Here is a 16188-nt window from a genome sequence, read left to right as displayed (position 1 = left end):
ATACCTAGGTTAGTTAACTAAGCAAGTATAACTAGCAAGTATAACTAGCAAGTATAATTCATACCAACTAATCTGTATACGGCGTGTATTGAACGCGAACGCTCCTATCTCCGAGATCCAAGATACCTTCCTAACGCGCAAGTCCCGACCCAGCAACCATTACATGCAAGTCGGCCATTACTACATTAGGCGGATAACCCTCCGTAGGATTCCGTTCCAATATCGGCAGTATTCACCGGATTTTTAGCACATGTCCAACTGCCGGTATTTCATTTCATGCTTCCCTCACCCTCCTATCTCTAGTGTTTTCCTGCGCCCAGCATCCACTCGAGTACGTATGGGTAAGGATGATATGAGTACAGGCATGAATATAGGTATTCTCGTCGTTCGAATTCGTGCCTTTTCTTTTCTAGGCGCTCGTAGCCACGTTCTTTACGCCCCCCGTAAGATGATCTACGAGGCTAGTTTGTCTTCTCGGTAGGTTCCGCCTCCGCGGTCTGGGCAGGTGTCGAGTCGGGCAGCCCTGTCGCGGTCTGCAATATGCTCGCCGGCGGCGGACTTAATAGATAGTCCGACGGAATCAGCTTCGATCTAGCGGTGGGGTTCAAGGTAAGGCCAAAGCCAGGCTTATCGAGGTCGGCCGCGGTCAGGAAACCTTTGGTCGGAATAGGTTCGTCGAGGAAGAGGTCGCCGAAGACCGGTAAAACACTCTTTCCGTCGGGGGAGTTGGCTAGATACTCTTGGAAGGGAGTATTGGGTTGAGAGATGACGAAGTGGTAGCTATAAGGTCCGCTCGCGTGAGGCACGACAGGAATATCGTAGGCGGCAGCCATAGCAGAGACCTTGAGAAGCTCCGTCATGCCGCCAAGCCACATGACGTCTGGTTGGATGATGTCGAGATTGCGCCCCTCGATCAGCTTGCGGAATCCGTACCTCGAGTACTCGTGTTCTCCCGTCGTGAACTTGAGCGTAGGATGCGCCCTCTTGATCTGCTCGAAGCCGTCGGTATCGTCGGGGGACAAGCATTCCTCCCACCAGTTGATGTTCAAGTCTTCACACTTCTTAGCGATCTCGATTGTGTACGACACATTCAAGCTCATGTAGCAGTCGACCATTATGGGGAAGTCCGGTCCCACGCTCTCGCGATGCTTGCGGAGGAACTCTATGTTCTTCCTCAGACCCTCGTGACCGTCGGCCGGGCAGAACGGAAGCGGAACTTTAGCTCCCCAGAAACCCATCGCCTTCGCGGCAGTCGGCTCTGGTCCCGTACAGTAAAAGTCTATCCGCTCCCGCGCCGCGCCGCCGATGAGCCTATATACCGGTTCGTTCCTCAACTTGCCGAGCAAGTCCCAAAGGGCGAGGTCGATAACAGAGATGATAGCTATCGGTAGTCCTTTGCGGCCGTAAAACATAGAGGCTCGGTACATCTGTTCGAATAGCAGGTTGGTATTTCTAGGGTCGGCACCGATCAGAAACCGCTCGAAGTGTTTGTGAACGATCCAACAAGCTGGCGGGCCTACGTAGAAATTATCCATTAGTATATACCTCTCACTATGACCGATGGGTAATCGTAATAGTTCGTACCGCCAAAGCCCGTCGCGAAGCCTACCGTGCCATCCGTAGCCTCGATCTCGATAAGGAACGATCCGAGGACGTTAATACCCCAGCTCGTACGAGATTTCTTATACTGGTCCCATATGGAACACGGCGTTGAGATATCCGTGTCGATCAGCCTACGGCATTGCTGATATCAGTCTCGCTATCTTAAGGTTCTCTCGTAAGAAATGACAGCTCGGCTACTCACCAATGGCCACCCTTAACGTTGTGATAGTCACCACCTATAGTAAGTTAGCTACCGTCTGACTGGTCATCCCCGCACATCCCCGTCTCAATATATTAGGGTAGCTTGCATACCTGAGCCAACGCCGCCAATCACATAAGACCGGATGGCTTTGATGGTGGGAAATTGTCTCACCGAAGCCATCGTGGGACTCTATCACCTTGGGACAAGTCTTGGGACAAGTCTTGGGACAAGTCTTGGGACAAGTCTTGGGACAAGTCGTTTCGTAGTTTTACTTCCAGCTAACTGCCAATTACACCACTGATCTGTGGTTTGGTACGGGAGCGTCGTAATAGAAAGACGGAGAGGGGGAGAGAGGCAAGGGAGAAGGGAGGAGAAGCTAGAGTAGCAGCAGCATTAGAGAAGCACATCCATAAGCGTCGCGGCTGGAATATTAAATACGTCTAGAGCAAATTATAGTAGCGTCAAGCTCGGCTTCCCGAAGAGCGACCTCCCCTGGGTTTTCGAAGGCGATACCCCAAAGGCCGAGCAGGTCCGTAGGCGGCGGGGTGGCCGGGATAGCCTTGGAAGCGTTCTAGCTCGTTGCCAACCGTCCCCGTTCGTCCCCATTCGATCCTATTCGTCCCAGCTGCTGGTTTTCTACATGGGATAGTATATGGTATATGGGTCTAGCTCGCACTTACACATGCATTACGTTTCATGAGAGGACTTGTCGTCCTAGTCTATATGTATATCGGTCTCCAATCTCCCGACAACAACCAGCGTAGCTCATCTCGAGCTCCTATCAAATAGACATGGTATCAGCACCAAGTCACGAGGGCGATAATATGCTGCAAACCTATACGACCTACATACGTAGACGCATAAAAGGCTGTGTTATAGGTTAGCATTTCATATAAGTGAAGCGTCTCGGATATAAGGTGGTATCCCCCCGCGATGGGTTCATATATTTCCACTAATGCCAAAGTGCGGACGAGCTGGAATAGAACACGAAACACACGAAACACACGAGCTGCGATGTATTACGGGAGCTTACAGGCAATATTAGAAAGAAACAGCCAGCTGCGCTCCTAGCATAAAACGTCATAATAATACTTTCACATGTAAGATACGTAAGAACTAAGGAGATGTGTGCTTTCGATTCCTATTTCTTGGCGAATGCCGAGGCGGGCTACCTGCGTCTTTTTAGGTCTAAGACCCAGACGAAATCTCGCTACGCATTACACCGAGATCGTGGGGTTAAGTGCTGATCGCACGCGGCCGGTGTCTATAGCTCGAGACGCCATGAACTTGGACTAGCCTGGTTATTTTAGTAGTGACTTGGAGATGCGTGATTATGGTAATTCATGCGTAGCTTTAAATTTTATATTTACAAGTTATTAATGATTGATACATATCAAGAAAGAGAAAATAAGATTTGTTCAAGTAGTAAACTTTCAACTTGACGAACTGCTATATTTTCTCTCTTATGACTTATACCTCACTTACAGCTTATTCCCGACTTATATTCGGTACAGTATACAACAACTAAACTAAACTATACCTTTCTTCATCACACGCCAAGGCATGCTATTTACCCCTAGACCCCTATACCCCGCCATCCTTGGAACCCTAAAAGCTCTCCTCATCTGCAGACTGCAGACTGCAGCATATTTCGGATGCTTCCGAGAAAGAAAAGTGCATCGCAGCTCAAAACTTGACCGAGGAAACTTCTTCACCTTCTAATTCGTCCCACCGACACATTCCCTACTTGCAAATACATACGATACGATATACACGAAACACGTACGACAAAATGCCGGCGACAAATCTGCTGAGGGGCAGAACCGCCGTTATAACGGGTGGCACCACGGGTATTGGCCGAGCCATTGCCCTCGAATACCTGCGTCAGGGGTCCAACGTAGTAGTGAACCACCTCGGCCTCGAGCGCGACCAGCCTCATCTCGAATCGCTACTCGCCGAAGCCGAATCTCTCAAGACCTCCAACACCGACCCTAACACGGTAATAGGTTCGCTCGACCATCTCGCCGGCGACGTCTCGGACCCAGCCACGGGACCCGCGCTCGTAGCTCACGCTGTCTCGCGCTTCGGCCGCCTAGACATATGCGTGAGCAACGCGGGAATCTGCCAATTCGCCGAATTCTTGACCTTGACCGGGGATCTGTGGTCGCGGACGGTGCGCACGAATCTCGACGGCGCGTTCTACGTCGTGCAAGCCGCGGCGCGACAGATGGCTTCTCAAGAGCCGTTGCCGTCGTCTTCTTCTCCTTGGAGGAAACCGCAACGCGGGTCCATCATCGGATTAAGCTCCATCTCGGCGTTGGTAGGCGGCGGGCAGCAGGCGCACTACACGCCGACGAAAGCCGGGGTGCTGTCGCTGATGCAGAGCTGCGCGGTGGCGTTGGGTTCGCACGGCATCCGGTGCAATGCGCTGCTCCCGGGCACGATTCGGACGCAGCTCAACGACGAGGATCTAGCTGATGATGCGAAGCGCGCTTATATGGAGGGTCGTATTCCGCTGGGACGCACCGGCGACCCCCGCGATATGGCGGGACCGGCCGTCTTCCTCGCCTCCGACGAGCTGAGCGGTTATGTGACTGGTTCGCAGCTACTGGTCGACGGTGGTTTATTTGTTAATCTACAGTGACGAAATGCCAGTCGACGACTCCGATATACCTTGGGTACACATTCCTCTATCCACCGTCATCGGGAATCCGGCCCCCTGTTCCCATTCTCGCCCTCCATCTTAAACCCAATGATACCGTGCCTATTCGCCTCGCGAGCATGTATCCGACCATTAACAGCATCCAGGCTGACAGTTAGGCGAACACGCACCTGTTCCAAGCACGTACGTGTCTGCGTAAGTGTGCATGTGCGAAGATGCCGAGAAGAGCGGGCGGATAACAAGGCGGTTATGTAGAAACGTCGCAGATCGCGGTGGCAAATGTGACATCTTCGGATAACAAGATCGAAATGTGGGCTGATCCGGGAGTCCAAGTTGATTAAATGTTGATTTGAGGCTCAAAAAGTAGGGTCAGGAGACAATACAAAAGGTCTTCGTGATTATGATTGGTGTTAGATTATGGTTATGTGTCAACATTCATCGAGATGATACTTACCGGCTTATTAGCAAAGCAATAGTCAGAGCTGAAATATCCCAGAGGCTCATCGATGTAACATCAGAAGCGTTCTTCTCTCCAAAGCTGATAACTTGCCGGGTTAAGATGCCGAAGTAGTATATGTAACATGGAAACCGCCTCGTCACGCAAGTCACATCGCACGGTTAAGCCACAATATATAGCAGTAAAGTTGTAAAAATGCTTCATTTAAGAGAACCCTGATTATATCGGTTTTATATCAATAACGCCACCTAATGCACAATATATCCAACAGTGACTTAGACACACACGAGCTCCGTCTGAACCCAATAACGATATCCCTAGCGATACCCGAACGAATGCCCCTTTCTACAGCATGATTCCATGCGCGAAGAGTATATAATGATAAATAGAATAGTAGTAGAACGGAAGACGGTGGTAAATGTAATAAACAATGGTATCATGAGAATTTTCCCTCTGGGAGTAAACCCGGTTCGTGATATTCGTAACATCATACGGTGAGCTCGAGGGACCGTTCCTCAGCAGGGCTGAATACGGCGCAGTCTTGAGCTTCTTCCAAGCTCAGCTTGGGCATGTCGGAAAGACGCGGCTTCTGCATCTTGTTCTTCTTCCTGCGCTCCACCTCGCGCTCGATTCCGTGGTTTACGGCGTCCAGAACCGTATTTACGGTGACGCGGGGCTTGTAGGCCGGTTCGGTGCCATCCTGGTAGACACCAGTCTTGACCAGGATGCTATACCAGTCGTTCTCGGCCTTCTCGTTGTATTGGTTGGTTCCTCGGATGTCGCTCTCGGGAGTATCGCCGACGAAGTAGACGGTCTCCGGGGGCTTGTTTAGGCGATGCTCGTTCATGCGCCATCGCTTTAGTAGGCGTGTGGCGAACTCGAACGTTCCGATCTGAGGCTTTCCGAAGGCGTGGGTCTCCAACGTCTTGCCCTTGGTAACCTCCTTGAAAGTGTATTCGACGATACCCCGCAAGGCGCCCATGCCGAGGCGGACGTTGTCGTGCGCGGCAGACCAGACCACGTCGTTGTGGGAGAAGAAGATCGGTGGGCCCTCATCAAAGGTCTCGGATAGGGTTCCGATGCGGCCACCCTTGGACATGGCCAGGTCTAAGATGATCTGCAGGTCTCCCGCCCAATCACGTGAATCGGCAAAGACGAAGATGGCTTCGATGGTAACCTTGCTGAAGTCACGCTCCTTGGAGTTTTGGTGTTCCTCAGGTGTCAGTTTGCGAAACGGCGTCGTAGCAGCGTCGGCCTTGATGATGTCGCCGGGGGTGACAACGTCCTTAAAGCCGTAGCCTTGAGCGACGGTACGGCACTTCTCGCCTTCGCCGCCTACGACCAGGACTGTGTTGTACTTGTTGGCCATCTCGGACATGGGCGTGTGCCCGCAGATGAACTGAGCCGGGGAGATCTCAATGTCCAGCTGGCTGGAGAGATCGCCGCAGCGCTCGGCCTCGGACTTGCCGCCGCCGTTGGTCAAAAAGATATACGGACTACATCAGTTAGTATAAATCGTTCGAATTTAATATTGGCGTTTCCGGTGCCGGGCTGAAGCAGTACTTACACCTTGATTCCGTATTTGTTATCACCGTTCAGGACTTTCATAGCCTGGACAGCTTCGGGGATGGGACGACCACCTCGGACTAGGACGCCGTCGATGTCGAAGGCGAAGGCGAAGCTGTCGGCAACGAGCTCCTCGTCGATTGGGGGAGAGATAGGAGAGATAGCCACGTCTGATTCCGGGGCTGAAGACGTAGCGCTGGCGGCTGGGCTCAGCGACGGGGCCGTCTCGGAATCGGACGGGCTGGTAGCCGGAGAACCGACAAGAAGCTTGCGGGCAAGATCGGTTCGGGCCGTCTCGATCTCGTCGGCAAAGCTGCCGCGGTGGAAGGTAGGTTGTTGCGGTTCCAAAGACATGGTGAAAGAAGAGAAATTGTAATGATCGAACTCTACACGCGATATAAAAGCAAATAGGTAACTGTGAGCTTAAAAAGGACCAGCCAAGGCGGTTGTTGTTGTTGTTGTTGTTGTTGTTGTTGTTTTGATGAATGTCTTGCAGATTTTACTCTTCAAGACGAAGGATACTCGAGATCCTGTTGAGTAGCTGATGTGTTGATTGAAGAAGAAAAACCAGGCCTCTTCTCGAGAAGCTGGGTAAGGGGATATATATATTTACATAAACGACCCGGCATCGAGAAGAGTGGTTCTATCTGGTATATCTGGTACATCTAGTACATCTAGAGGTAAGAGTAAACGCATACCGTCATTTGATAACATCGACAAAGCACACCGTCAACGACTCCTTGACATCAATGTACAATGATGTGTGATAATGTGGCTACGTACTAGTTTAGATGTATGTACCATGATAAAAGTGTGGATAGGGGCGGGTTTGCTGTGTGGATCCGGCCTTATACTACTTATACTAGCCGGACAGGGTACTACCTTGCAGGGTATAGCTACCTGGGTACCTAGGTAGGTACTTGTATACTACTGACTTATACCACCTACCTCTGACTTATACTACTGACTGATACATGGTAACGGGTGTATACAACATACATATATTGAAGCTAGAATGCGAACGGCTTGGTTATCGCATCGCTAGGTAGGTACGTATATATTAAGCACATATCCAGGGTGAGATTTGAGTCGCCGAGCGCGGAAAACCAATGGAAAATGATGTGCTTGGGTATTTTGGCATATGAACGACAGATATAACCTATTATATTCAAGGTATCGTCTCATTACTTGCCAACGTCAGCCTCGTGTGTCTGGCGTTACCGACCTGTCACATTGAGATATACGATATACTCCATGTCTTGTTTGTTCTTTACGTACCTATGTAGGGAGGCGAAGTACGAGTATACTTGGATGGTTGGTATAGTATATCGTACTTACGACTTACGTATGGTAGAATAAGAATTCGCCAATGAGATGAGAGAACCGGTTACTGACTTTACAAGGATCGAAAATAAGGGTCTTTCTCTGCTCCTTTGTCCTTTCGCTTGGACTGCCGAACCTGGCAAGGCCGGACCCCGTTACGGCTTGGAAGCATCGAGCAACCCGACAAGTCTTCGTGGTGTGCAGAACCAACGACGTTAGCCTCTCCAGGTATGGATGATGTTGCTTCCGAAAAGGGATATGATCTGTGACGTTGGACGCCGCGCTTAGCAAGTGCTATATCTATCCGGCTTCCTGCGCCGGAGGCTGGTTCGCATACTGTACGAAGATGTAATCATGCTTTTGGCGATTCTTAGAATCAATAAACGACTGTACCATCTAGGATGTTACTTTGTAATATTCTCCGACCTCGAGAACCCGTCAGCCCGCCTCGCGGGATGTCATCGGGATAACTACTAGCGACGCGATGCATGTATGTAGCCCCAAATAGTATCAGGCTGGATATATTGGGTTGCATAAGGCCAATCGAGAACCCTACGACTTCTGTATGGGTAGCCCGAGTAGGTAGGCGAGCGGCCAACTTGGTTTAGAGCTTGAGGCACGTGTAAGCCGACTCTTCACTTAGTCACTTATTCACTTCTTCACTCCAAGTTGATAGGACGTGACGGCAGCGGTGTTATTACTCGGGCCGTAATATAGATCCTCCACGCCAGAAGCGAAAGCAGGCGAGTGTCTAGCAATCCCTTTCTTCGACGTTGGGTTGGTCGACGCTCGAGGAATATGGCTGAAGACTACAACGACGTATCAATCCGTCAGAAGCCGCCGTTTTGCGTTGCGTTCTTCCGTTACATAACCCGGGGGAGGCCTTACCCAAGGGCTGCACGATGCAAGGATCTCTGATAGATCGGACCGAGAAGCCAGGCTTCTGGATGCTTGGATGTTGCAATGGTTCTCTAGGCGATCTTATCGTCTTCTGTATCTTCTGCATCTGAGAGCGCGTCTACGAGTATCTCCCCACTGAAATTATATAAATCTGGTACGACACGGCGGTTGAAGAAGGATATAGATATCCACAGTAATTATAGACACTGTCTACGCATGATTGTCTACGCATGATTGTCCAGGTGCAACGTACAAGGTGAATTGATTGGATTGTGATGGTTTGTAATAAAGGCGTGAAGGTGTTGTCAAGCGATTAGAGAAAAGTGGAAGTCGAACAGCCGCAGAAACACTGACGTCAAGCGCAGTTATATAAGTGGGTACTTTAGTGGGACTCTTAAATCTTTTTAATGCAATGTCTGAATGTTTAGGATTATTCCTTGCGCCTGTTCGGCCGTTTCCATTTAACCCCTGATCCCTCTCGGCAGCATTAGCCACCCTTTGGCCGAACACACCCTTTTTCCTCTTTACCCCTCAATCAAAGGACGTAGCAGTATACAACCTGTGCCCCCCAAAATGCCCCCCATTCTGCCATTCCAAGACTTCAGATTCCCCTGGAGATCCATTGGCACAACCCATCAGTCATCCATCAGCCACTGCATTCGATATAGCTTGAATATAGTCGATATACGTACACGGCTCCTCTGGGGCTACGGATGCCCACATAAGGTAAGCGACGGGTCAATCAGCCTGTGAACGGTGTTACGACGGCGGCTATAACGGAAGGGAACATCTCACATTTCCGACTATGTCAACAATCATCCATGCTTAGACCATGTATCTAGGCTGCTAGGCCGGCCTAAATTCGACGGTAACATGTTCATGTTCATACTCATATGTTATGCTTACAGGCATCTCTCTCCTAGATTAGGTGTCTAGGTTAGGTATGTAAGGACCCATTCGTGAGGGAATACATCCATACGCCTGACGTGCTTTCGTATTGTATGGAGTAATCTAGGTTACGTGTTTTTATTCTAGACATACTTTTTGAGATAGGACGAGAGCAGTAGATGATGATATCCAGGGGAAGGTTCTCGTCATCCTCTATCTTGTGTTAGTCTTGACCGTACAAGTCCTAATCAGATACCTCTATTTGATGCATAGCTAACTATTTGATAAGAGTCAAGATACTATGTAGATAGTGAAAGGGCGACCATAAGTAAAAGGCTCTGAATAGGCAGATAGACAAGTTGATCATCATAGCAATATCCACCGATGCTCGTGTCGGTATCCATATTCTACTCCTCCCCCGGACCCGTATTCTAGTGTGGCCCCGACTTCCCCATGTCTCCGGTTCAGGTAGCAGCCGTCGGACTCAGTTTAAACACTTGATAGGCCCTGCCGACATTCTCACTTACAATTCGAATCCACCCTCAGCTTGCAATAGTGTAGATCTTTGGGGAAGGAAATCCACAAGGATCGAGGATCGAGGATCGATTTAGTATTAGGACAGGGGATCCACGGAGAGAAGAAAGGCATATTATTGTACAATGTCATTAGCACAGCATTCTAACGTTGGAGGTTGAAGATAATCGACTTGTGCGGATTACTATAAGCAGCTAGGATCTGACCGCTCGAGTCTAAGTTACCCGTCAAAGCTATCAACCAGCATTGTCCCAGCGTAATCCGTAGTCATCTATCATATCTTTGTTCTATCATATCTTTGTTCTATCATATCTTTGTCAGAATCATGCGATTAAAGATCCACGTAGAACCCACAGTAGAAATCGAATGGAACGAAACGTTACGAGTAAGGAAGCCTAGGTATGTATCATTGTTTAACGACTCGAGCCCAGTAGTTTGGATTGCCCTACTAGGCGACATGTCGCATCTACCCATGTGAACATGGGCAGCCAAGTAATATTATCTAACCGTCACATGAGGAGTTCAACATCGTACTTCAAGACGTATGTTGTAAAACGTTGTAAAACTAGAGTCAAAAATAATTCGGACCTACACTTGAATCGTACTGAAGACGGCGGCTAGCAAAACAACAAAACCCTAATCTCCGTTAGATCTAGCTATCTATCCTATTTCAGTCGGACTGTCTAAGCTGTAAAATGCCACCATATTATGCGCGGTGACGTCCCGCAGGAAGATGGTATCTGCAGACGTGGAATCCGTGCGGCAGGCCATATCCTAGACGTAAGGAACCCGCAGAGCTCCCATTACCGTCATTAACCTATCATATGAAGCATGATTCTATGCAGAATACTTTATTCTAATTGCTAGTCTAGTGATTGAAGCTAGGTCGTATTATCATGTAGCATGTGTTATGTGTTATGTGGTTTGTAGATGGTGCGGGGCCAGGGGGGAGCTGAAATCCCTCCCCGTTGCGAATCTTCCCTTTGTGATGCTCTATCAAATATCCAATGGTTAGTCATTTCGTATGTAGGTTGTTGACCTGTTGACTAGCCTAATATTGGTGCTAAGAAGATAAGAAGGGCTGTTGGTGGTGTGTGTTGTGGGTATAAGTAATCATATTCTTCAACTAATGCATGTGAAAGCCAGCTCCCTTGAAGCCAAGAAACGCCAATTGCTAATTTCCCTTCTTGTCGCTGCTTGATGACGACAGTGTCGCTATGGCTATGCCACAGAGTAGCATGGAAAGATAGTCAAAGGGCGGAGTACGGCGCATTTACAATATATCTACTTTCCTCCAAACTCTTTCACTTTTCTATTGTTCTTCTGATGAAGGAAAACATCCATACAGCCATACCACACGTACGTAGTATCCATAGGCCCGACACCCTTGTCTGTTGACTCCTAGTCATCTCATCATCCAATAGCAGGGGGGGTTAACATGTAGTGTACAAGATTTTTGAAAATGATCTCCTTGGTGACCTTCTATATAAAAATTACAAGCAACCAATAAGAATCGCCTAGAGATATGGTGTTTAGGTAGGGTATACAAAGATACTGCGTTCTACATGTGGCGAGCCGATCGTTTCCTGCTGGAATGCCACATGGCCGGACGATAAGGCATAAGATCTACACCATCTTCCCCTCCTAGACCCCAAGTTGCCGTCGATCCCATCTTGGTTTTTTTTTGTTCTGTATGGATGAGAAGCTATTCAAAGTAACATTCCGTTCTCATTACATATAAACCCCTTTTCCGCAGAGCCGCCACCACCACCAACGCGCCCTGACAGCTTGAGCCTGTCTGCCAGCAAACACGATGACGATCTACCCTGATCTACCCGCTCGAACTTACTCTTTATCTTCTTAGTTTCGCACCTATCGCATGGATATATGGATGTATGGATGTATGGATGTGTGGATGTGTAGATGCATGCATATATGTATTTCTGAGTCATCACATATCAGGACAGGGTTCTAAGTAGACGACTTATCTTCACCAACCCTACACGCCTGCTTGCCTACTTGCCTGCTTGCCCGCTTGCACTTATGAGAATGGCCGAACGGATTCATCGATACGTGTTGGATCAAACGGTTAGCTGGTACGGTATAAGTGGTGAGGGCGTAACAACGACTGCGACGGCAATAAATATTCTGTGATATAATAAGGTAGCATTAAACCGGGCAGTTAAATGCGAAATATTTCAATTAACCAGATATTGCGTTGGTGGTAAGATGCTTACCGGTAGAATCAGTAAAATGCGATGGTAAGAGACTCCGATGGTAATAGGAGAATACGGTAGTTCTAAAAACCACAAGGCCGCAAGACCATAAGGCCTTATAGGGATCCATTCTCAGTTGGTTATTATATGTAAAAGACCGTGGAGCTGCTTATTCCATAGCCCATCTAAGCAATCCGGACACTTGAATCTGACATTTTAGTTGGAGATACTCATTCTAGACTACCTCTTTGCTTTTGTATATTCCTCGTGGTATTGACTACGACATGGTTAACTACGCAGGTGACTCTAAGAGTAAAGAATAACATATCAAAATAGCATATATCTCGACTCCTTTGCTAAAGTACCTTACCCATGTCTACCTACCTACCTAGGTATGTAAACGGATTACTGATCGAGTCAGGATCCGAAATCAGGCCATTGCGTTTCTAGAATGTAGCATTTGTTTCTGTATAGATTTGACCTCTAATATCTTTGGGGAGCATCTTTACTGCATTAAGTACCTGAGGCCACCTGGGTATGATGTATTAATCAGTCGATTTCTTACCTCTCCATCTGTAAGTAAGGGTCACAGCATCGACGCCTTGCATCCCCGGACTGTCTTACCAAATCAACACTGCATGGCCCTTCTCTACCATAAGTAATCTATCCATCAACCACACCCCGTAAACAAAATTTCACTCGCGGTCGAATCGAATAAGGCCTTAGATTGGTATAATGGTAGTAACCGGCAATCATGATGATCTCATCTTACTCGCCGGAAGATCACAAGCAAATTCGATAGTTAACCAAAGATTTTAATTCGTTCGTATTTACGAGAATATTCCCTAAAAGGTACCTAGGTAACTCACAAAAAGCCAGCAGGAAAAAAAGAACCATCTGTCCCGTCTACCGAATTTTCGCCCAACATGCCGAGTGGTGAATAGATGCACTGCCGAACGAAAGGAAGACAAGATCTGCAATGTTGAACTGCTGTTGTTGAAACCAAATGATGCAAATGAAGCCATCACCATGACCCGAAGGGATCCCTCCCCCTCTATTTATTTTGTACGGAAGCCATCCGAAAACTCCCCAATGCTACCCAGCTTGTATTCGTGCTATCCTATACGTACACTAGCCGCCCATGCCGCCCTCGCCGCCCTCGTGTTGCTTGCTGCAGCGCAAGGAGGAAACGGCATAAGGTACTGCGCCTTTACCTAAATCTATCCTTCATACTGAAGGGACGTGCCGCCTCGTCACGACTGCACCGTCTAGGATGCATCTCGACGTCATCGCCTCTCCTCCCACGGAAGAGAATATGTTCCTACCCAGTCGGAGACCTCTGCGCGCAGCTGCACGATTTCGGAGTCTTCTTCGCCGGCGCCGAGGTAGTCAAAGAAGAATTTAAGCTTGTATTTCTCGCCCTTCTCCTCAGCTGCGGTGCGCGCTGCCTTGTCTACCCTAACGGCAATGGCTACGGAGCGGTCGATAATGTCGGCCACTCTGACAAAGTCGCTCTCAACAAAGCCGCGCGTCGTCATTGCCGGCGTACCTATTCGCAGACCGCCGGGTATCATTGCCGACTTATCGCCGGGGACCGTGTTCTTGTTGCTGGCTACACCGACCAGCTCTAGCACTCGCTCGACGCGGGCACCGTCGACGCCCTGTGGCTTCAGGTCCACAAGTACAAGGTGGTTGTCCGTGCCGCCGCTTACAAGCTTGTATCCGAGACCGCCGTTGGACTTGGATTCGCCTAGGCGATTCGCGAGAGCCTGCGAATTCACTAGGACCTGCTCTTGATAAGCTCGGAACTCGGGTGTCTGCGCCTGTTTCAACGCAACGGACAACGCCGTGATGGTGTGGTTATGAGGGCCGCCTTGGTGACCGGGAAATACTGAAGCGTTTATAGGGTTCTCGAGGTTGTACTTTATCTCCTCCTTGGTCTTGGGATTAACCTTTCTCACGCCTCTCCTGAAGAAGATCATGGCACCTCGGGGACCGCGTAAGCTCTTGTGACTCGTAGTCGTTACGATATCTGAAAAGCTAAAGGGGCTAGGAATAACCTTGGCTGCAACCATACCCGAGATGTGGGCGATGTCGGCTAGCAAGTATGCATTTACCTTATCGCACGTCTCCTTAATGGCCTTGTAGTCGATAAACCTGCCGTAGGCGCTGGCTCCGGCAACAATAATCTTAGGTCGGTAAACTTGAGCTAACTCGTCGAGCTTCTCGTAGTCGATCAAGCCGGTCTCTTCGTTCAACCGGTAAGGGACCGTCTCGAAGTACTTGGACACGGCTGAGATCTTCTTGGTGGGTGTTTGGTAACCGTGAGAGAGGTGACCTCCGTGAGGAAGATCTAATCCCATAAGCCGGTCGTGAGTGTCCATCAAGGCCGAGTAGACGTATAGATTTGCGGGTGCGCCAGAGAGTGCTATTCATCGAGGCGAGTTACTACGGGTTAGCTCTGGTGACTCTTGCCAGGAGACTGGTTGAAGTAGACTTACGCTGAACATTGACGCCCCATTCCTTTTCATCCAAGCCAAACGTCTCCAAAGCTCTTTGCTGGCATAGTCTTTCGGACTGGTCGATGAACTCGTTGCCTGCATAATATCTCGCTCCAGGATACCCCTCCGAGTACTTGTCTATGGGTTTAGGTTAGCTCGGGTTTATTGGAACATTGTCGTGATGCTTCTTACTTTGCATTACACTTCCTAGCGCTTCGAGAACGGCTTGCGAAGTGAAATTTTCGGAGGGGATTAGGTTGATGAAGTGCTTTTGCCTATCTTTTTCCTGTTGATGTGATTTGTTCCTTAGTATTTAATATAATACACGTATAATAATAATAATAATAACAATAATACACATATAATGACAGGATAGAGGATAGTTTACCTTCTCGATGATATCGAACACGGCCGGGTCAGCCTCTTGAAGATGGGCCGATAGCAACTGTGTAAAATGAATTAGTATCGCCTTCTAATACAAGCGGGTGACGATAAAGCAATCAATTCGCAACCGCATAGAGGCTATTGCATACTCGTTGCTGGACGTCTAATGTAGCAGACGATTGAGCTCTTCTTGTCGCATACTGATGCGTAATTGGCGTTGACAATCTCGACAACGAACGAAGAGCAATCGAAGTGCCTCGAACCCGGAGGGCGGGTAGAGACATGATGAATTGTCGTCAATTGACTTGTGTTGTGTTGATGTGTCGATGTGTCAAATGTGTCAATGTAAATTAGAATGGTCTGCACTTTTAAAATATTATGAACAAAGTTTCTATACCGTCGTAATGGGAATAAAGAAAAGGATTTGCTAAATGGCTCCGGGCAGATAGGAAATAATCATCCTATCGTGAATTCGCCATTCAGAAGCTTCAGTCTATCCATTGTACTTAAAAAGACTAACCAAACTTGAATGTTGGACCGCTAACCGGCAAACCACTAGGTTAGGTTACCTACCAGATAACAAACACTACCTACCTATCTACTCCGAGAGGCGGGGTCTTACTTATTAGCGCGGGGAACTCTGATTATTATGTAATTGCACACCTTGATCTTAATATAGTATAGTCCTACACGTGATCATGCAGCTTTACTACCATGTATGAATTTCGACCCTCCAAATTTTTCTTTCTTCTTTTTTCCCTTTTTTCTGTATCAACTAAATTGGGCGTGACGAGCTCCGCTTCAATAACAGATTCGGATTTCCGCTGTTTGTTCTTACGAACATTCGGCGGGAGCATGCTGATATGTCTCGGGCGGCACCTCACCACCTTTAACGGGACAATTTGAAGACATCTGATCCAACATAGTTGATCTTGTTTACTTGGCTATCCGCT

General features: G+C 48.5%; 4 protein-coding genes across 4 annotated transcripts; 1 reads left to right on the top strand and 3 right to left on the bottom strand.

Annotated features, from left to right (window-relative positions):
• Positions 1 to 34: 34 nt before the first annotated feature.
• F4813DRAFT_367015 (L-Rhamnonate dehydratase) lies at positions 35 to 1606 on the bottom strand. Its single transcript, XM_049244114.1, has one exon. The coding sequence runs from the start codon at positions 1533 to 1535 to the stop codon at positions 462 to 464; it is 1074 nt and encodes a 357-aa protein (XP_049097407.1). The 5' UTR covers positions 1536 to 1606; the 3' UTR covers positions 35 to 461.
• Positions 1607 to 3175: 1569 nt separating this feature from the next.
• F4813DRAFT_366996 (NAD(P)-binding protein) lies at positions 3176 to 5096 on the top strand. The gene has a single exon (XM_049244113.1). It carries the CDS (start codon positions 3597 to 3599, stop codon positions 4446 to 4448), a length of 852 nt encoding a protein of 283 aa, XP_049097406.1. The 5' UTR covers positions 3176 to 3596; the 3' UTR covers positions 4449 to 5096.
• A 314-nt stretch (positions 5097 to 5410) lies between these two features.
• F4813DRAFT_381985 (HAD-superfamily hydrolase) lies at positions 5411 to 6843 on the bottom strand (the record flags this gene model as incomplete). Its single annotated transcript, XM_049245738.1, has 2 exons — positions 5411 to 6419; positions 6491 to 6843. The coding sequence occupies 2 exons, from the start codon at positions 6841 to 6843 to the stop codon at positions 5411 to 5413; spliced, it is 1362 nt and encodes a 453-aa protein (XP_049097405.1).
• Positions 6844 to 13174: 6331 nt separating this feature from the next.
• Positions 13175 to 15811, bottom strand: F4813DRAFT_366981 (serine hydroxymethyltransferase). Its single transcript, XM_049244112.1, has 5 exons — positions 15385 to 15811; positions 15240 to 15296; positions 15044 to 15137; positions 14852 to 14989; positions 13175 to 14778 (listed from the first exon to the last, which is right to left on the bottom strand). The coding sequence occupies exons 1-5, from the start codon at positions 15517 to 15519 to the stop codon at positions 13637 to 13639; spliced, it is 1566 nt and encodes a 521-aa protein (XP_049097404.1). The 5' UTR covers positions 15520 to 15811; the 3' UTR covers positions 13175 to 13636.
• Between the last annotated feature and the right edge of the window lie 377 nt (positions 15812 to 16188).

The sequence above is a fragment of the Daldinia decipiens genome (genome assembly GCF_022478715.1).
Source record: "Daldinia decipiens strain CBS 113046 unplaced genomic scaffold F4813scaffold_29, whole genome shotgun sequence".
Lineage (NCBI taxonomy): Eukaryota > Fungi > Ascomycota > Sordariomycetes > Xylariales > Hypoxylaceae > Daldinia > Daldinia decipiens.
The sequence above is the reverse complement of the archived record's forward strand: the minus strand, read 5'-3'. Positions and strand labels throughout refer to the sequence as shown.

Coding starts and splice junctions, on each gene's coding strand:
- F4813DRAFT_367015 (XM_049244114.1), bottom strand. CDS start 1,535: ATGGATAATTTCTACGTAGGCCCGCCAGCTTGTTGGATCGTTCACAAA.
- F4813DRAFT_366981 (XM_049244112.1), bottom strand. CDS start 15,519: ATGTCTCTACCCGCCCTCCGGGTTCGAGGCACTTCGATTGCTCTTCGT. Junction 15,138..15,239: donor TGTTCGATATCATCGAGAAG/GTAAACTATCCT, acceptor TCACATCAACAG/GAAAAAGATAGGCAAAAGCA. Junction 14,779..14,851: donor ATGGGGCGTCAATGTTCAGC/GTAAGTCTACTT, acceptor CTCGATGAATAG/CACTCTCTGGCGCACCCGCA.
- F4813DRAFT_366996 (XM_049244113.1), top strand. CDS start 3,597: ATGCCGGCGACAAATCTGCTGAGGGGCAGAACCGCCGTTATAACGGGT.